At 48.6% G+C, this 20,517-nt stretch overlaps 1 protein-coding gene and 1 long non-coding RNA gene across 2 annotated transcripts in view; one reads left to right on the plus strand and one right to left on the minus strand.

Moving 5' to 3' along the window:
- The window catches only part of LOC308610935, a 178,391-nt gene that overhangs the window by 47,485 nt on the left and 110,389 nt on the right, over positions 1-20,517 (plus strand). The gene's annotated exons all lie outside the window — the stretch shown is intronic.
- Positions 8,990-15,047, minus strand: LOC308610910 (NUT family member 2G-like). The gene is made up of 3 exons (XM_081259898.1): positions 13,948-15,047; positions 10,376-10,483; positions 8,990-9,855 (listed from the first exon to the last, which is right to left on the minus strand). Exons 1-3 carry the CDS (start codon positions 14,626-14,628, stop codon positions 9,064-9,066), a joined length of 1,581 nt encoding a protein of 526 aa, XP_081116024.1. The 5' UTR covers positions 14,629-15,047; the 3' UTR covers positions 8,990-9,063.

Consider the following 20,517-nt stretch of genomic DNA (forward strand, 5'->3'; position numbering starts at 1 on the left):
CTAATTGCCCATGTGTTCCTATAATAGGGGAGGAAAAAATAACGGTTTTAGTCCCAGTATAGATATTGCGTGATAAAAGGAGAATGATGACCATCTCCATTTCCAAAGGGAGAACAGGAATTCAAAACATGCTATGCCATAAATCGTTTAATTCAGCATTTTAAAATATTTTGAGCATTTTGAACTCAATGTTTTGTAACTTCTAAAAAAGTATAATGTATATACATAATTTCCACACATTTAAAATGACTTGTTAAATTGTTAAGACCTGACTTCTTTCTCAAAATTAAGGTATGCTAGTCGGACCTGAGAATAGCCTCCAGAGGGCGACCAAGTTTCATCCCTGCAAACAACTGCATCAAAATGTAACATTGCTTCCAACAAAAGCAAGGACTTTCTAAAGTTAAAATTTGAAAAGCCAGTGATAATAGTTAATCCTTGAAAAAATACCATGACCCAAAGTCTGAATAGCTCTGCAAATATTGGTTGTTTAAGAAGGAGACCACCTCTAATTTGATGGTTTAGTAGAGCAAGGGCCTTTGAATCTAGACAAATCTCACAAAGCTGCTAGATCAGCAAAACTTGTCATCAGTTCACGCATGCTCTGATTTTCCTGCTCACTGAAGTCTACCTCTTCTAAGCACCTTGTATTAGCAGGGTTTGGCTCTTGCATTTCCACAGACGTAAGGCCTTAAATTCAAGGGTCAGCTCTACAAATGGTTGATATATTACTTTGTAAATAGAGTTTCATCTATGGAATGGGATAAATGTCTTCCTTATGTCTCATTGTTTTGTGAGTATTAAATTAGATAAATATATGAAAACACTTGACACAATGACTGGTAGGTAAACTTACTTTCTGCCCATTTCTTTTGCCCTCCCTTTTTTTCTCCTTAAATTGAGAAAGATAGGATCTTATTATGTCATTCACGTCAATGTTTTAGTGCTATATCACTCTTCCATTACTTCTCCCCAAAGTATATTTTTAAAAATCTCACAGAAAAAAGTAGTGATTAAGTTTAAATAATTGATATTTCTCAATCCCTAGACAGAAGTATATCTAATAAAAGTAGGTTTGTTAATCCTTGACTGATAATGACTAGAAAATAAAGAAGTATTTCTAATTGGGCAATCCATCCAACTGGCTCTCACCGTGTACCAGTGGATTATTTTTTTTCTACTTATTTCATCTTTATTAAAGCTACAACACAGAGAACATTAGTTGAGTTTACCTTGTAACTGCCCTTTCTCATTATTCCTGACCTGTATCTAACTAGCAGACAGTTACTTTTGATTCTTCTGAGAAAGTTTCTAAGGCATTGCTTTTCTTTATAAAATAACCTTCCTGAAGGTAATGCTAATTTTAACTACTGATCAAGATGGCCTTAATGTTTCCCTCAGTTTGGCTAAACTTCAGACAGGATTTTTCTTTACCATAGGCCTCTAACCTCCCTTTTCTGAAAACATTTACTTTAAGAAACTTGAAATTGTAAATTCTTTCTCTGCCCCTTTGAGATGTAAATTTTCTCCTAGTCACTTGATAATTTTCCAACCCAGAAATGTCTTTCTCAAGGACCTGGGAGTCAGCTCTTTGAAATATAACCTTCAAGAAAGGTATTGCCCCTAGTTCCCAGTCTCTGTGGGGAGTATAGGAGCCTAACTTTAATAAGAGCCAAAGCAAACAGAGATGGTCTAATTATATTGACCAACCTCTTCCCCAGCATCCTCTACTATTTTTCCTACAGCTCATCCTGGCATCTAAAAACTTCCATGCCTTTTGTTCCAGTAGAACGGAGTTCAGCCTCTCTCCCCTATTACAGAATCATCTTGAGTAAAGTACTCCTTGCCTGTTTAACCATCTGGTGCAATTTTTCTTTGACATCACTCCATCACATACTCCAAACTGCCTACCACTTTCAGATTAATCTTATAAAACTTTGTATATGTGCTGCTGAAGTGAGCACAATCTTTATAGAACTTTGAATCACTTCCTATTTCCTGTGGCATGAAGCCCACCATTCAAACTTCTCCACAGTTTTCTACCTTCCAAACGCATTAGTGTTATCTTCCAATTCCTGAATTCTCTCCTCTAATAATATTAGTACATTTTCTTCCTGAACATGGCTAACATTTCCCCATTTTGAGATTTCATGTCTCTTCTAATTTTTTTAATATTTCTAAATTCTATTATACTGTATTTGCCGATAACAAATAAAATAGAAATTGTTTCAAGTCTTTGCAAATAAATTTAATACAGGGTATTAAGAACACCAGTGATGAAACTTCTGAGAAGGGCCACCTAGATAATGGAGTGATTAGTAGGAACAGGAATTTACTTGTACCCCTATGCTGGAAAGGCAAAGTTAAGGAGAGGGTTGTAAAGGAGTCCAGGGCCAGGTTAAATGATCATCAATGTCAGACCATACCAGTTCTGTCTCATTGGAGTTGGAGCCGTGGAAGTTACACATTTGCTGCTGGAGAATCTTCACAAAGTAGAGGAAGAAAGGGAGAAATCGCGTAGCTTATCCCTAAACTCCCATATACCCTCAGTTGCTTCTTTTTGGCTGCACCTGATCAGAAGTAAGCTGCCTCTATGAGTCTGCTATCATGTGATACAAAACAGATTCAAGAAGGCACAATGATTAAATTCAAGAAAAAGCAGTCCCAAACTAGTATTTTTGCTTGAATGTTGGGCAACAGTCTGTTTTCTGTATTTTTTCTAACTTTATTGAGATGTAATTGACATATAGCATTGTGTAAGTTTAAGGTGTACAACCTGTTGGTATGTTACATGTTGTGAAATGATTACCACAGCGGAGCTAGTTAACACAACTCCGTTACCTCGCATAAATACCTTTTTTTTTTTTTGGTGAGAACATTTAAGATCTACTCTCTTAGCAACTTTAAAGTATATAATACAGTTCTGTTAACTGCAATCACCATGCTGTAGATTAGACTCCCAGAAATTCATCTGCTAACTGGATATTTTACCCTTTGGTCAACATCTCCCCATTTCCCCCAACCCCAACCCCTGGCAACAACCATTCTATTCTCTTGTTTCTCTGGGTTTGGCTGTTTTAGAGTCTACAATTTAGTTATATCATACAGTATTTATTTTTCTCTCTCTGACTTATTTCACTCATCATAATGCCCCAAGGATCCATAAATGTTGTTGCAAGTGGCAGGATTTTCTTCTTTTTCATGGCTGAATAATATTCCATCTATGTACATACCACATCTTCTATATCCATTTATCCATGTATGGACACTTTGGTTGTTTCCATTTCTTGGCAATTGTGAATAATGCTGCAATGAACGTGCGAGTGCAGATATCTCTTTGAAATAGTGATTTCATTTTCTTTGGATATATATATATACCCAAAGCAGGATTGCTAATGTATGGTAGTTTTCTTTTTAATTTTTTGAGGAGACTCCATATTGTTTACCATAGCGGCTGTACCAATTTACATTCCCACCAACAGTGCACAAGGGTTTCCTTTTCTGCATCCTTGTCAACATTTGTTACCTCTTAGTCTCTTTGAGGTGATATCTCGTTGTAGTTTTGATTTGCATTTCCCTGGTGATTAGTGATGTAGAGCATCTTTTCATGAACCTGTTGGTGATCTGGATGTCTTCATTGGAAAATTTTTTATTCAGTTCTTCTGCCCAAGTTTTAATTGAACTGTTTGAAAATCTATATCTATCTATATCTATATATCTATATATAGATATATATATATAGCCATTGTATGAGTTCCTTATATATTTTGGATATTAACACCTTATCACGTACATGATTTGCAAATATTTTCTCCCATTCTGTAGCTTGCCCTTTCATTTTGTTGATTGTTTATTTTTCTGTGTAGAAGCTTTTTAGGTTGATGTAGTTATATAACAAGTTGTATAACAAGTTGTATATAACAAGTTATATAACAAGTTGTATTTCTCTTGGTGATTTTAAGATTCCCTTGTTATCTTTAATGTTGACATTTTAATTTTAATATTTCTTGGTATGGATCTCTTTAGGTTGATCTGCTTTGGAGCTCTCTGGGCTTCCTGTATCTGGATGTCTGTTTCTTTCCCCAGGTTAGGAAAAGTTTTCAGATATTATTTCTACAAATGTTTTCTGCCCCCTTTTCTCTTCTCCTTCTGGAGTTCCTATAAGGTGAATGTTATTCCATTTGATGTGCCATAAATCCCTTAAGCTATATTCATTTTTTACGTTCTTTTTTCTTCCTTATTCTCTGATTGGATGAGTTCCTCTGACCTGTCTTTGAGTTCACCTATTCTTTCTTTTGCTTCATCTACTGTATTTCTAAGTTCAGTTATTGCATTCTCCAGTTCTGTGACTTCTATTTGGAACTTTCTTATATCTTCTATTTCTTCGTTGAAGTTCTCACTGTTTTCATCCATTTTCCTTCTGAGTTCAGTGAGCATTTTTATGACCATAACTTTGAACTCTTTATCAAGTAAATTACTTATGTTCATTTCATTAAGATTTTTTCCTGAGGTTTTATTTTGTTCTTTTTTTGGAGTATAGTCCTCCCTTTCTTCATTTTGCTTGACTCTCTGTGTTGGTTTCTATGCATTAAGTGAAATAGCCACATCTCCCAGTCTTGAAGAGCTGTGTGACAGATGAACCTTGTCATTTAACCCCGTCTACTCTTGGTTGCCTCTCAAACCTTTGTGATTGTCTAAGCAGTTTATTTTTAATAGACCTGGCACACCATCCCAGCAGTTGAGGGTGTGCCAAGACAAATGAGCAACCCAAAGTGGAGGATCTCAGGCAGCACCTAGATTCAGGTTGATAGGAAGCCAGAAAACTTGGTAACAGCTTTTAAAGAATGCAGATATATTTAGTCTTGTGAGATTGCAAGTGTAAGCCCTGCTGCGCCCCAGAAGCAAGCAATCTGAAGGTGTTCCCTGGGGAGCAGTCACAAGAAAACAGTGCTTCAGATAAGTGTACAAGCTCCATTCTGGGAGATACCAGTGAACTGTAGTAAGGCAGAGTGAGAGTGGAGAGATGGCACCCCCAGCCTACCTTCCCCGAGAGCACATCCGTAGCCTCTAGATGTGTGCTGAACCTGAAGCCTGCTCTTAAGTCTTGTCCCTACTAGCAAATAGGCCTTTTTCATGTAAAGGCTGGGGCTGTGTCTCAGTCTGATGTGTGGTGGTACATCCTGGGGGTGGTATCCTGCCAAGAACTGTCTCTCCAATTGTTACAGTCCCATGGGACCCAGAAAAGAAATCCCTCCTGGCCTCCAGAGCCAGGTGGTCAAGGAGCATCCCCTGAGTGGAGGCCACAAAAATGGGATCTCCTGTCTTGGAGATTCTGGCTCTCTGGAGCACATCAGAAGGAAAGTGTGAAGATGATGCTTACTGGCTGAGTGAGGCGGTGGGAAGAGTGCAAAGATGACACCATTTGAATAAAAGGAAATAGGGAAAAGAAAAAAAGAAAAAGAAGAAGAAAAAAATATATATATAGCAAGACAGAGGAAGAGCAGGGAAGAAGGAGCCAGCTGGCTGGAGCACAACGTTGTCACCTGCAGGAAAGGAAAAAGGGGAAAAAAGATGGCACCTTTCAGTTTTATCAAGGCAGAGAGAGAGCAGGAAGATGGCACCCGCCAGCCTCTGTCCCTGGGGAGTATTCCAGCAGGCCCCTGTTCCTCAGATTAATGCTTTAAAATTGGGAAGTGAGTCCCTTTCACAAAAAGTCAGAGTGCTTTTCAAAGGGCTGCTTCTACACTTGGCCCTGGGACAGGTGAGTCTGTGCACAGGCCCTTTAAGAGCTGTTCCTCAGTTCACCACAGCCCTGTGGGTCTCATGGGATGTGCCTTGTTGGTCTTCAAAGTCAGATGTTTTGAGGGTGTATCTCTCAGGTGCCAGCCTTAAAATTTGGAGTGCCCAATGTGGGGTCCATACCGTTCACCTCTCAGGAAGAAGCTCCAGGTTTTGAGTTCCTTCCTAATTGTGTGTCTCCACACCAAGGATGGGGTTTATGGCAAAATTGTGTCTCAGCCTTTCCTACCTGTTTTGATGTGGTTTCCCTCTGGTTTTCCTGATGTGAAGGGGTTGCTCCACCATCTTTTAGTTTTCTTCAGAGGAAATTTTTCCATATGTAGCTGTAGATTTGGTGTGTTTGTGGGAGGAGGTGGGTTCAGGATCTTCCTGTGTTGCCATCTTGAACTGGAACCTATTTAATATGTTTTAAATTTTGGTTTTCAATCGTTCAGTTTGTTACTAGTATATGGAAATATGATCAATGTTGTGTATTAATGTGTATGTATTGATTTTATATTCTGAGATCCTGCTAAAGCAAGTTATTATAATTTATTATGAATCTACTTATACATTCCTTGGAATTTTCTATGTAGACAATTATGTCATCTGTAAAGAATGACAGTTATATTTCTTCTTTTCTAATATGTATGCCTCTTTTTTCCTTTTCTTGCTATACTACACTAACTAGAATCTAAAGTACTAAGTTGAAAACTAAGATAAGAGTGGACATTCTAACCTTGTTTTTGAACTCGGAAAAGCATTCATTCTTTCACCATTTCATGTGATGTTAGAAGTAGGTTTTTTGATGTTCTTTATTAGGTTGAGGTAGTGACCTTCTAATCCTAGTTGTCTGAGCATTTTTAATATGAATGGGCGTTGAATCTCGTTAAGTGCCTGTTCTGTATTAATTGGTGTAACAGTACGTGTTTCGTCTTTAGACTCAATCTGGTAGATTACATTGATGATTTTTTACCATTGAACAAGGCTTGCATCCCTGGAATAAATTCCACTTGGTCATAGTCTGTTATTCATGTGGATTCTGATGGTAGGTATTCTTGTGGATTTCTTCTAGTAGGGTAAATTCTGGTTCCCCCAAAACGTCCGTGTTTAACCCCTCCTATGACAATATGTGAACGTTACCTTGTATGGAAAAATGGACTTTGCAGCTGTGACTAAGTAAAAAATCTTGAGATGAAGAGATTATCCTAAATTTTCTGGGTGGGCTATATATAAACACAAAGAGCTGTATAGGAGGGACACAGGAAGAGTCAGAGTTGGAGAGACCATGTGATGAGGGAAGCAGAGATTAAAGTGATGCACTTTGAAGATGGAAGAAGGGACTAATTCCAAGGAATGCAGGCAGCCTCTAGAAGACAGAAAGGGAGAGGAAACAGATTCTCCTGTAGGGCTTCAAAAGGAACAAGCCCTGAGACACCTTGCCTAATATCAGACTACTAAGCTGCAAAAACTTTCTTTCACAAAGGGTCAAGGAGGGCTGGGAGCACACATGTGCTGCCCACCTGGACAGAGGGGGACCTGTGAGGCTGACCTACAGATTCTGTGGAGGTGGAGAGACATGAGCCCCTTTCTTCTCCAAGCTCTTTGCAGGGTCCAGCAGAGAGTCATGCCACCTGTGGAAGCCTGCGGCCCCAGTTTTGCATGCTGGTGGTGTAGGGGTCATGTTCAGGGAATCTCTGTTGTCCTAACACTTGCCTGGGTCCTGGGGAAGGAATCAGAAGTCAGAAGCAGGAGAAGAGCCTTTGGCCAGCAGGGAAGGGGGGGTGAGGCCCAGGGCAGGTCCATAAAAGATCAGAGCATCTCAGTGCTTTAGGAGGAAGGGGCTTCAGAGGTGGGCCAGCACAGGCTGTGACAGAGGCTAAGCGGACTGGGAGGGGAGGCACTTCTGGGAGACAGCGGGGGTCTACTCCCTGCCCCTCATTGTTTGCTCATCTCACTCTAATGAGGGGGTCATTTCCCCTGCTCTGATGATTCGAAGCCTCTGCCGACACCCACAGGACGGTGACTGAGGCCTCCATACTCCTCAGCATGGATCCCAGCTCCCACTCAGATCTGGGGCCACAGACACCTCTCCCACCCCCTGCCGCCCCTGTGAGCAAGCTGTTCTTGTGAAACGTGGTCATAGTTTGTTAGGAGGACCTATTTCCTATGGGGATACAAACCAGTGTTGATACCAGTACACACACACGTCCAGCCATGGGTGCAAAGGGAAGGGACAGTAGCTCTGGGGTGTCTTTGCAGACCCGGAGGCCCCGGACGCCAGTCCCCACGGCCACAGCCACATGGGTCCTCCTCCCTCAGTTGAACGAGATGCTGCTGCACAGAAATCCCACAAGTTCCACAAAGGGGCCCGACTGTCCTTTCCCTTATACACACCTTTAACGGGGGCCCCATGAATCTCCCCACACCCATTCCCCTTGTTGCATCCTCATTGGGATGAAGAGGTAGCTGCCTCCACCACTCTCCACATTGCAATAATCCCAGTGGAACTAGAGGATGCTCCCGCTACGATGAGGCAGACAGTCCCGTCCCCATGGCCAAGACTTTTCGTCTCTGGTCAGGCCACCCACACAGGAAACCCTGGATGAGCGGAGGGTCAGCCCAGCGCCGTCGTCTGGCCACATGAGGAAAGCAGAGAGAAGCTCCATAATGACAAGGGCTGTCTCCAGGCTCCATCCTAGAAACTGGTGAGTGTCCAGAGGACTGAAAGGCACAAGAGCAGCTCTGCCTCCCCAGAAGGTTCAGGGATGCAGAAGACGGTACAGATGCCCCAGAAGGCCCCTAGCCGAGCAGGCGTTAGAAAAGGGGCTGATGAGGGGGTCCCTGGGGAAAGTGAGAGCTGTGCGTTCCCAGGGGCAGCCTGAGGAGTCCTTGTCTATGTGGAGGAAAGGTGTGGCCACCTGTAGACCCAGAGCTCCTGTGACCTCCCTCATCCTTCCTTCCTCTCAGGATCGCTCTCTGTGGAGCAGCTCAACACCAACAAGATGACAGTGGCCTGAGAGCATTTCCCACGAAAACGATCTTTGTTCACAATTTACATACATCACTCCAAAGGTCCTGCTCCCACCCACACCTGGCCACACCCACCTCCCCCACCTCCCTAACCCCCCACAATCCCGCTCCCCCTCCCCACCCTGGTGGTCCTGCCCCGCTCCCTTCCCCCCACATCATCCAGGATCAGCACTGGGAGGAGGAGGAGGAGCCCCTAGGCTCCCCAGGGGGCTGCCCTGGGGCCTCGCCCTGGAGGGCCGGCCCAGCTGAACCCTACTGGCTGCAGTGCTTCTTCCTCCTCTTCCCACGCTTCTTTGTGTCAAACGGGTCACGCTTTCTCTTTCTCAGCTGTGAGGGGCGAGCCAGCCCCAGAGCCAAGGCTGGCCTCCCAGAGACGCCGAGGCCAGCCCCGGGGATGGGCAGCTTCTCAGCAGCGGCTGGGTGTCCACACAGAGCCCGCTTCCTCGACTTGGGAGCGGCTGGTGGAGCTGGGCTGAGGCCTCTTCTCTGAGAGGAGGGGGACTGGGGAGCACTCTGGGCCCCCCAACCTCCAGAGGAAGCCAGGGCTGAGACATGCGCAGGACTGAGGGACATCCCGAAAGGCACCAGTATATGCTGAGAGTCTATGATGAAGACGCTTTGGAGCACCTCCTCGTTCTCACTGGACCCGTCCCTGGGCACTCGGGCCTCCCGAAGAGGAGAGGCCTTTCTGAGAACAGACGCATCCCTGGATCTCAGTAGAGGGCCGGTGCGCCTTTGACCCTGGGGAGGGGAGAGCCGTACGGGCCGGAATATAGAGAACTCCTGACGTCCTCCAGAGGGAACAAAGACTTCGGGCCTGCACAGGGCAGTGTCTGTTTGCATGAGCCTATGAAGAGCCTGAGAATCAATCTCTGGTGGGCAGGCTTCATCACTGACCCCTAGATGGGGGTCTTGGTCGTGCCTCTGGGCACCTTGGCCGGCGTCGGACTCAGAAGGACTTGAGGCCATTCCGGGTGCACTGTGACTCGGGGCTGCCCGCACACCGTCGTCCTCTTTCAAGGCCAGGAGTCGTTTCTGCACCAGCTGATAGGAGGGAGGAGGACAGTGACGGCTCCACACACACGTGTGAGAGGAGGAGCACTGGGCAGTGGGACAATGGCCCTGGGGGGGAGGAGGGGATGGGCGACCCCAGGACTCGAATCCAAATACAGACACTGTGGCAGTCCGGCCATTCTCCTGCAACTGATTCCCAGCTTTGTGACCTTCCCTCCCCTCCCGGCTCCCTATCCTCTCCTTCCTTTCACCCTGCACTGCACCCACCCCAGAACGGGCCCTTCCCCATGCCAGGTGTCCCAGGCAGGGGAGGGATGGACAGCGCTATGTGGCCCTCCTGTTCTGGGGCCCTACCTCTCCCCTGTTCACTGGGGTCCCTCTGTGCCCTGGTCTTCCTGAGTGTCCCTTGTGTCCCCTGTTCTACCGGGGATCCCTCCCTCCTCTGGCTCCCCTGGGTCATCTGGGTTCCCCTGTCCCCTGGATCACCTGGGGTCCCCCTCCCGTGGGGTCCCCTGGCTCCCTGAGTGTCCCTCTCCCTCCCCTGTCTCACTTCTTCGGGGGTGAGCCCTTCCTCCTGCTCCAGCTCCTTCTCTAGGGCCAAGAGATCCAGCTGTGGGTCTGGGGAAAGCAAATCTGCCAGGAATCCAGGGTGAATGACTGCCTCCACCTAGAACAGAAAGAAGAGGCTGTGAGCATCCTCGGCCAGGAGTGGCCTGTGAGACAAGAAGGCCAGGAGGGAAAGTGAAAAGCAGAGACCCACCCCACTCTCCTCCACAAGGCGGGGATGGTCAGCGCGCACACACACACACACATACACACACGCAAACATGCACATACACAGTCACACACAAAAGAGCACATATACAGAGGCACAAACACAGACACAAAGGCATACACACAGATAGACACAAACATATACACACAAACATCTGCGTAAACCTCCCCTAACACCAGGCTCAGGAACAAGGAGCTGAGCTTAAGTCCCAACGGCCTGAGCAGAACCCAGATCTTGGGTGCTGAGAGTTCCATGCCCTGGCATCTTGCAGACCCCAGTCTCCAGGCCTAGCCTACTTTGGTGACAAAGTCCTCCTGGGAACACAGCTTGTCGATATAGCTTAAGAGATCCGGGTCCGAGTAGGTGCCGTCCTCTTCCTGCTGCAGCTCATTTCCGTCCTCTCCCCATTCTGCATCTGAGTCGCCTGTGGCTGAGTGGACGGGCCCCACCAGCGCCTCCATGATGTCCATATACTCCCTCACAGCCTCAGGTGGAATGTCCTCGGGTGCCTTGGGCTCCGGGGGTCGCTGGGACCCGTGTGGCTTCGGGCGGGAGGGCTGGGCCCTGGGGCCGGACATCCTGGGAGCACAGGCTGCGGCAGAGCAGGAGGAAGGGAAGGAAGGTGAGGGGCTCCCGGTCCACCTCCTGACCACCGAGCGCACGCTGGTGAGGGCACTGTTGGGGGACATTGATGTGGGTGTGTGGGGGTCAGGACCACATGGAGCTTCATGCACAGTTGGAGGGGGGAGGTAAGGGGGCATCTAAGAGAGTCACATATAAGGAAGTGGGGAACCTCCAATTTTCCAGGGGTGTCCCCATCAAGCCCACTTCTTAGGCAGACTTTGTGTGCAGTCCTTTGACAGGGAGGCGTGAGAGAAGTTACAAGATTGACCAAGTCAATACCCCGTAGTAACAAAGGGCATCTGAGACCCCACCCCCCACCCCCCGCCTCGGTGGCTGTTTTGCTTGAAAGACCAATGCCCCTGTCTTGAAGGAAAATGATCCACATGGGAAGAGTGGCCAACCCTGGGCCCCTGTTACCTGTGCGTTCAACTCCAGTGGGAACCTGGGTGGCCGGCTGAAGGCCCACTTTCGGGGCTGGGGGCCCCCGAGGATCCAGCTTCGGTGGGGCTGGAGGAGGCAGGCCCTGCGCGCACTGCATCCACCGCAACTGCTGGATCTGCATCTCCTCCTCTGCCTCAAATTGCATGAACCTGGGGTGTGACGGAGGCACAGGCCATCCTGAGAAAATGGCCTGGGTTCTGGAGCCCAACAAAGGCAGCCAAGAATGAGGGATTGGGAGAGGATGTGCCTTGGGGCTGTCAAGGCCCTGTGAGGTGCTGTCCACAGCAGAGAGCTGCTCCTGGAACTGATACAAGATCTGGGACCCTTCCTGCCTCACCAGCACTGGAGAGCATTCAACAGCATAGAGCCAGGTCGCTGCATTGAACCAGGTCAACGGGACACGTGGCTGACCCAGGGGGCACCCTCCCCATGCCCCCCATCCAGAGCCACATGAAGGGCTGACAGCCAGAGGCTGGAACAGGCATGTGTTCCCCACAGGGGTCCTTGCCCAAATCCAGGACCCTGGGTTGGGACTGAGAGTTCTGGAACGTAGACCTGGAGACAGGGCTCAGGAGAGGCTGGACGATGTGGATGCTGAGCTTAGAGGACAGGCCTTCCTTTCCTCTGAGAGGTGCTTGTTTGTTTGGTTTTGTTTCTTAAGCCAAGGGGATTACCGTGGAGCAAACACTGGAAGGGCCAGAGACCCTTGGGCTGATGACAGCTGGCTTCCCCAGCCTCTTGAGGGATGCCAGGGTACCCACTCAGGCCAGTTTTCGTGAGGAGAGGGGGTCCCAAATCTATGTCAGTGGCCGCCAGCCAGCCACCACTAAGGAAGCAGCAGGCTGGCGGGTGGAGCTCTTTCCCCAGCCCAGCCCATATGGCCGGAGTTGGACCCCTACTGGACTCACAGCTTCACCCTGCCCCGTCCTGAGACCTTCATGTGAGGGCAAGGGTAGGTCAAACTCAGGGGAGGGCAGAGCTCGTGGTGGAGGAAGGACAGAAGACCCAAACTGTCAAGGTGAGGGAGGGGTTTCTGGAGGACTGTAGGGCCTCTGGGCTGCGGGCCCCCTGTTCCGAGCGACAGCCCTTCTCCTTTGTCCTCTCTGATGAGCACCCCCACGGCCAGACCCTGCCCTCACCCACTCGCCTCACCCTCCACGCAGCCCCTGGGCCCAGGACGCTGACTCACTTTTGCGCCATCTCGTAGTAGATCATCCGGTCAGAGTTGCTAATGTGCTGCCATTCCTGCACGGCCCTGCACAGTCCCTCCTCCAGTGTCATGGTGGGCTTCAGGCGGGCCAGGGATCGAAGCGCTGGGCTGTAAGCACTCGGGGTCAGTCTCTGTGCCCAGCCCAGCCCCCACCTGCCTGACCCCACCCACCAATGTGGACCACACATCACTCAACACAGCATGACTGAGCAACAGGAGAGTGAGAGGCAGGTGTCTGGGAGAGCAGAGACAAGGCTTCCCGGCTACGGCTGTCACCGCCTCACACTCACTCGAGGATGACCATCCACTCCCAGGCTAGAGCTGGGACACTGTGCCCTGGGGAGCTCTTTTCCTCTTCAAGGCTGCCTTTTCATAATAAAAATCACCATCATCAATGAGGCGTGGCATGTGCCAGGCAATCTGCTCACACTTCATAGATTAGCCCAAGGAGTCTTCTGCACGGTCCTCTGAAGGTGAAGTGTGATTGTCCCCTTTTTACGAGGGACCGCAGGTTTAGGATGGAAATGCCTGCCAGGCTCACAACTCTAGTGGGAGAGAGCCCATGCCCTTAGGAGAGCTCTACCATCACCCTGTTCCTAGTGGAATTCTCCACATCAACAAAGTCGAGGCGTGCATGAAGCGCTCTCCTGGGCCCCGCGCTCCTCCCCCTTCTCCGAAGTGACCTCCCCCGGCCACGTACACTCAAGTGCTGTATGAAAGGAGACGTCAGCACAGGAGAGTGTGGCATCCACTCCTTGGCTCCTCAACTTACACCACCACCCTCTCTGACTGCAAGTCTTCAGGCCGTATTACCAGGAGAATCATGGAAGAGCAAGCTGGCTAGACTCACAGGGGGGTGGGGTCAGTTGAGATAAGGCACATTTCAGTCATGATGTCATGGACTGGCAGGCTCGCCCGTATGACTGACAGTGTGCCTTCTCCTGGCGTGGACATCGCCCTCACACCTCGCTTCCAGTATCCCTAGAAACCTAACCTGCGAGTCCATCCCCAGTTCCTCTTTATCTAAGAGCTCCGATAAGCTCATGACCCCCTGAGCGTTCACTCACATGAGAAAGCAGGAAAGAGCTTCTGCATCAGGACTCTGGGGAAGGTGTCTCCGGGCCAGTGGCTTGAGGCGCTGCCACCGTCGGAAGTTACTGTACACGCTCTGGTGGTTAGAGCAGTCCTCCTGCGAGGCATAGGGCTGGTTGGTGTCCAGGCTGCCCTCCCTGGAAGTGCCATGTGGCCATGGCCCAGAGTTCACTGGGCGAATGTTAGGGGCCATCTGGGCAGCTGGTGGTGGAGCTTGAGGAGGAAAGCCTGGGGTCCAGCCTCGCTTGCCAGCCTGAGTAACTCCAACAGCTGGAGCAGTCACAATGGTCTCCATCGCAGGGGTTGCTAAGAATATGGGTGCAGGACATGCAGCACTCCCGCTGAGGGCCCCTGGAGCGCTCCAGTTGAGGGGGCCCTGAGGAACGATAAAGGTCTGAGTCTGGGGGGCCTGCACTGGCCTCCCTTGTGACCTGACTTGTACAGTGAAGTTGCAAGCCCCAGGGGCACTGGGGCCACAGCCACCATTAGCCACCAAAGGCATCCTGGGGAAAGCTGGCAGCCGCAGGCTGCTGCCAGGAGGGAATGCGGGGGTGATGAGAGGTGGCAGGTGCTGCTCCCAGGGTGGCCAGTGCTGGGCGCCAGGAATGGGTGGAGGAAAGGACACTGCCGTGAAAGTAGACAAGGAGGCACCGGGGTTCATGGTGACATCCGTTCCCAGCACTGCAGATGCTGTTGAGGCAAAGGAAAGGAGTGAATGGAGGAGGAGAATGGGCAAGTGGGACTGAGGCTTTCTGCGGCATCAGAGTGTAAATCTCCACAGATGAGAGACTCTTGGACAAGGGAAACTGCAGCGTGCAAATGTCTTCAAGTGATTTTCATGCCCTGACCTCCAGTTGAGAATTATTCCACTGGTGACCCCACGCCCATCCACCAAGCTCCCTGACCCCTGCCTGCCGAGAAGAAATTGCCTCAGCAAGCACTCACTTGGAGAGCCTCCCTAAGGCACACCCTGGCACCTAAGCCTCACAGGCTGTCTCCCAAGACCTGGAGCTGTGTGGACATCCGCTCTGTGAGAAATGCCCCTCAGCCGGCGTACTAGCAGGTGGGGCCTTCTGCAAGGTAAGTTCTAGGCCCCCAAAGGCCCTTTGTGGACAGGCACTGTGTAAAATATTAGGGCCCCACCTCCTCCTCAGTCCTCCTTTTCCTGATGCTCAGTATAAATCCCCTCTTTCTTTCCTAGCCTCACAAAACAAAACAAAATGCTGGAAAATATCTCTAATGGAATCCTGATACAAACCCATGACACTGGCCCAGAAAGCACCTGCATCTCCGAACAACCCACAGCAGATACGTAACATGGGCCAGGTCCTGCCACCCCTTCCCCAGTGCCCAGAGTTACTGTCATCAGTCAGGAGTTCTGTTCCTAGGGGCTTGGGGTGGTCTGAGAAGTAGGCACGTGTCCCTTAGATTCGGTCATTTCACAGCCAGTGATGGCTGCAGAGGATTAAACAAGGGCCAGGGAATTGTCATGTTACATTGGTCGTGGGAGTATAGACTGCCTGTGGTCCTTCCCCTTCCAGCTCCCAATAACGGAGAGACAATCTGAGATGCAGGCATAAGCCAGATGCCATGGCGATCAAGTTGTCTGAAACACATCCCTGTTCAGGAGAACAAGGTACACACCACGGTGCACCTAACTCACCAGAACAGATGTCATAGGATGTTTAATAGTAACACAGAAGATCATCTTCCTGATCCTGGGCTACACTCCTTCCCCCTTTAAAAGAGGAAGCAGGCTTCATAGACATTCCACCCGAAACAACCCCACTCCACATCTGTTCCCTGTCCATGAAGGAGTGACCTGAAATAGGAACAAACTCTTCCTCTCAAGGCAGCCTGAGGGTCCACCATGAGATACTGGACAAGATGAAGTAGGTCTGAAGTACTGCCATTCCACAAAAGGAAGAACAATTCAGAGCAACTCAGGAACCTGAGCCCTCTCTTGGCTGAAGTTACTCGTAATGGTTGCCCATCCCCTGTTGAATCCAAGGCAACAGTTACCTGAACTGACAAGTGAGCTCTGGGCTGGGAGGAGTGGACGAGGTGTGGGCTGCGGCAGTTAGAGTAACCCCCTGCCTAGCTCTCGGAGAGGACACTTCACTGCAGGTGTGGCCACACACAGCCCCATTGAATAGTTTTCTCACCAAGACCATCTCTCCCCACAGCCCCCTGAGATACAGTATGCTCCTGTTCAAATCCCTTTGAAAGATATGGTGAGGCAAGCTTCAGGTGCCTCAGGAACACAATACAGCTCTAGGCTTTCCTCATGACCCTCCCTGTGTCACCACCAGGACATCACACATCCTTACACACACGTTTCAAAGTGGCTTGTCTCCCTTCTAGAAAGAATCAGACTGTCTGCTGCCATCCTTTCTCCATAGCCAGGGCAATTCCTCTGGATCCACCTCCAACGACCCCTCCTCCCCAGGGCAGTCTCAGGTTTCTTCAGGCTCCCCAGTCTCCCCAGGTGAAATGTCCTTGTGCGTCCAGTGCTCTCTTCTCCCTCTACTTCAGTCCAACTGTGTGCCCACAGTTAAGTGTAACGTGTGAACCTGAAGGATGTGAGGATGGCAGGGTCTCTGAGAACACACCCCCAGCCTATAGGCTTACCTCCTATTGAAGCCATCCTGCAGGCTTGGGCACGGACTACTGCTGCCTGGTAGCCTCAATGAGAAAAGTCAAGACCAGGAGCCAGAGAGCGACCTGCTTCAGCAAACGCTCGGGATCCAAGTCAACGAGGGACACGTTTGAAAGTAAACCGGAAAATGCTGAACCGTTCTGCGGTGGGGGAGGGGCAGAGGGCACGTGGGTCGGGGTGGGGTGGCGTGCGCTGGGGGGACATTCCACGAGGGCTCTGGCAGGTAGGCAAGAACCGGAAGTTCCTTCCACCTCCCACAGTGGCAACACAATTGGCGTGTGCCTCTTTAGGCAGTTTATAAACTGTTGTTTTGATTCACGGCACCGAGGTTGAGCATGACAGTCCCTTCCTTTCACGTCTTTATCCATCAACCTAGGTGTTTTGTTTTTGTTTTTGTTTTTGTTTTGCGGTACTTGGGCCTCTCACTGTTGTGGTCTCTCCCGTTGCGGAGCACAGGCTCCGGGCGTGCAGGCTCAGCGGCCATGGCTCACGGTCCCAGCTGCTCCGCGGCATGGGGGATCTTCCCAGACCGGGGCACAAACCCGTGTCCCCTGCATCGGCAGGCGGACTCTCAACCACTGCGCCGCCAGGGAAGCCCTGGAGCTTTTATAATGAAGGAAAACTTGTATGATTTGCAACCAATAACTTCATACTAGAGGAATGGTGAGGCAAAATATTGTACCCAGGCACTCGAGAAAGGCAGGCTTCCTTGTTGCTTCCTCCCTTTGTTCATTCATTCAACCAATTATTTACAAGATTCTCACTCATAATTCTGATACAGTATTTGAAGGACTCTTCTCAAGGCCACTGATACAAAAATTGCACTGTGCAAAAATTAGCCAGTCCCAATACTGCAATCACTTTTGTAATACTTCAAAATCCTACACCCCACAGACAGAGATAATCAAATTAGCCCAAATGTAACTTGGGAAGACCAGTCACAGAAGGGAGTATCTAAAAGTCCTTTGGATCATGATCTCTGACTATTCCTGCACAGAAGGTGGGGGCGGGCATTGACTACTGAGAAAAAACATCTCTGGACATGCATCACAAGCCTCAGAAGACAGTTCATCTTCCACTCAATCACGAAACATTAAAGAAACGAAGAGATACCATGTTTGTGTCTTGTGGAGTTTTCAAGTCTGCACTTGGAGGCGCTTAGTGCTGTTACATGTGAGGGGTCTTCAGAGGCATCCTGTTGAGTGAGAAATGCTCTAATCTTGCATTTGACCAGAAAGCGGATCTGATGATTGAAGTTTCTTTGGGAAGTATTACAAAGTCAGGTCAGTAAGTTGATCCCGCTACTATTTTTGTTGTTGTTGTTTTATTGTCAACTGAAATTCTGCAAGATATTATAAAAAAGGAGGGAGGGAAAATAAAATTGTTCCCATACTACCTGTTGAAATTGGCCCAGATTGTCAACTCTTTCTCAAAATTATTTTTAAAAAACCCCCAAAACCGTACAAAGGAAACACCTGTGAACACGGAGAAAAAATATTCTAGTAGAGTAAATGCGTTGGAAAAACTCTAGGAACGGAGTCAGGAGACAGTATCTTAAGAGTGTTTCCCAGGTCTGAAATTCTTTGCTAGCATTGTTCTTTAACGGAAACTTCAGGTGTGCTAGGAAAAAGGACCTACTGTTTTTTGAAAGGCATTAACAAGAACCAAGGAACGGCAGTCCAAAGGGCATGAAAGTACTTGCCCCAATTTGAGGCTACTGTGCTTACAGCGGAGCTCTCCAGAACTCTTTGTAGCTAAGTGCATGGGTTTCACGAGTGCAATATAAAACTCACGAGTGCACATTTCCCAAGAGCTGGTTTTAAGAAGAGACCGTCACGAAGGTTCCCAGCGAGGAGCGTCGCCAGAGAAGTTCCGCAGCTTGCCCGACCCTCCATTTCTGCCCTCTCCTGCAGAGACCTCCTAGGCCCGCGCACCCCGCGCCTGCACGCCCGCGAATGCCTGTGCACGCCCACTGGGGCGGGTCTCTCGGGCACGGCGGACCGCCGTCCTCCAACAGCTCCCGGCGTCTGCTGGGGCAGTTTGCTCCGGAAGACAGGAGCGCATGCGGGAGCGCGGAGGGTGGGGCCCCAATGGCTGTCCGGCGGGGGAGGGGCCTGTCATGGCGGCCTGTAGAGTCTATTCTAGGAATCGTGAGGTAAGGGGTACGGGGACTTTTCACCCCTCAGGTGTCACCGCTCTGCACTGTTGTTCACCCTGTGGGTTATTTGTGCCCTTGTCCATGTAAGGAGACTCCCCACAATGTGGATTCACGCCCCCATAGAGCTCGATTCCCTTGAGATGTTTACCCCAGGATTATCGGCACCACTGGGGAGCCGGCTGCATGAAGGGTTCAGTGATTGCGGGGCCTACAGTGGGGGCTAAATAGTGTGTGCGAGCTATTAAACAGGTGCCGTTCTAGTCTGCGCGTTGTGAAGAGTACAAAAGCTAGAGGGAAGTTCTTGCGAGTTGAAAACCCTCATCTGGTTCCGAAGGTGTAGCTCAGGTGATTGGAAAATGAGTGAAGATGGAAGGAACACACTCATCGTTTCACTAGTGTCTTCCTTCTTATCATAAAAACATCAGTCAACACTTAGGTTCAAACTGCATTCTTTTGTCAGTGATGCGAGCAACTTTGCTGAATGTGGTAATAAACATGTATTTGTAGTCTGGTGTCAAATCATGATTGATTTGCAAGCATAGATGGGGTCTGTACATACTTAATTGGTTGGTGGGAATCTGATAGGTAGTCAAATGTGTGGGTTGGTTTTGTCCGTGGATATTTATGTTTGAAGGGAGGTCATGCCTGTGTTTTTGTGAGAGTGTGTAAGAGTGAGCGTTGTATTTGGAGGGTGTTGAGATGTGACGCAGGCATACTCAAGGAGTTGGTGGTTAGGTGTTTGTAATTTGGTGTTTGGGGAATATGTTTACATGTGTTTTTTTCACCCCTGAATTTGGGGATTTGTGTGTGTGTAATGGTGGATTTGGAAGGATTATCTGCATATGCGTAAGGGCCATGTCAGGAAAAGTAGTGGTGTATATTACTTTGGGTGTCCAGTCTGTTAATTTTGTATATTTGGGGAATGTAGGCTGATCATTTGTGTATTCAGGGCATGTTGTATGGTTATGGGGTGTTTGTGGGTGTGCATTTTCAGGAGCTGTGTATGTATATTTGGATGTGTAGAGGGCAAGTCTGTGACTATTTTATGGGGCTGGTGGATGTTGAATGTGTAGGTATGTTGTGTTTGTATGATCCTGTATTCTGCAAGATGGCAGAGTTCATTCTGTGTGAGAGGTTGGGAATATGGGGTTATGTATACGCCAGTAGAGTGGTACTGTATGTGTATTTGGAACAAAGGGCGTATAGGGTGACATTATTGTCTATTTGTAGTGTACTGGGTAATCGTGGTTCTATTTGGGACTTGTGGAGAGTTGTGTGTTAAATGAGTTTGTGTGTGTATTCAAGGGGCATGGCCACTTGGAGGAATATTTGCTGAGGCTGTGCATTTGTAATTTTCAGTAGGAGCCTCTTAGGCTTATGTATTTTGGGAAGTGAGTATATGTGTATCTGATAGAGAGGTGGGGTTCTATGTTTCTACAGGGAAGATGGACAATTGCATTTGTATGTATTAGAAATATGTGATACGGGTATTTGTTAGTACTTGCATATGTGTGAGCTGGCTCCTGATAGCTAGGGATAATTTGATATATGGAAGTTGTTTCATAAATGGTTTGCTGGAGATATTTCCATGTATCTTACTTGTGTATTCTAATCCGTGTGCGTGTCCATCATCAGGTGCATGCATTATCAGAGTTTGTTCATAAGGTATGGAGTTGTTAGGAGTATTCAAAGTGTATTTCTTCGGAGAACGCTAGGGTGTTTATACATGTGTT

The sequence above is a fragment of the Mesoplodon bidens genome (assembly GCF_964165515.1).
Source record: "Mesoplodon bidens genome assembly, contig: HAP1_SCAFFOLD_96, whole genome shotgun sequence".
Classification (NCBI taxonomy): Eukaryota; Metazoa; Chordata; class Mammalia; order Artiodactyla; family Ziphiidae; genus Mesoplodon; species Mesoplodon bidens.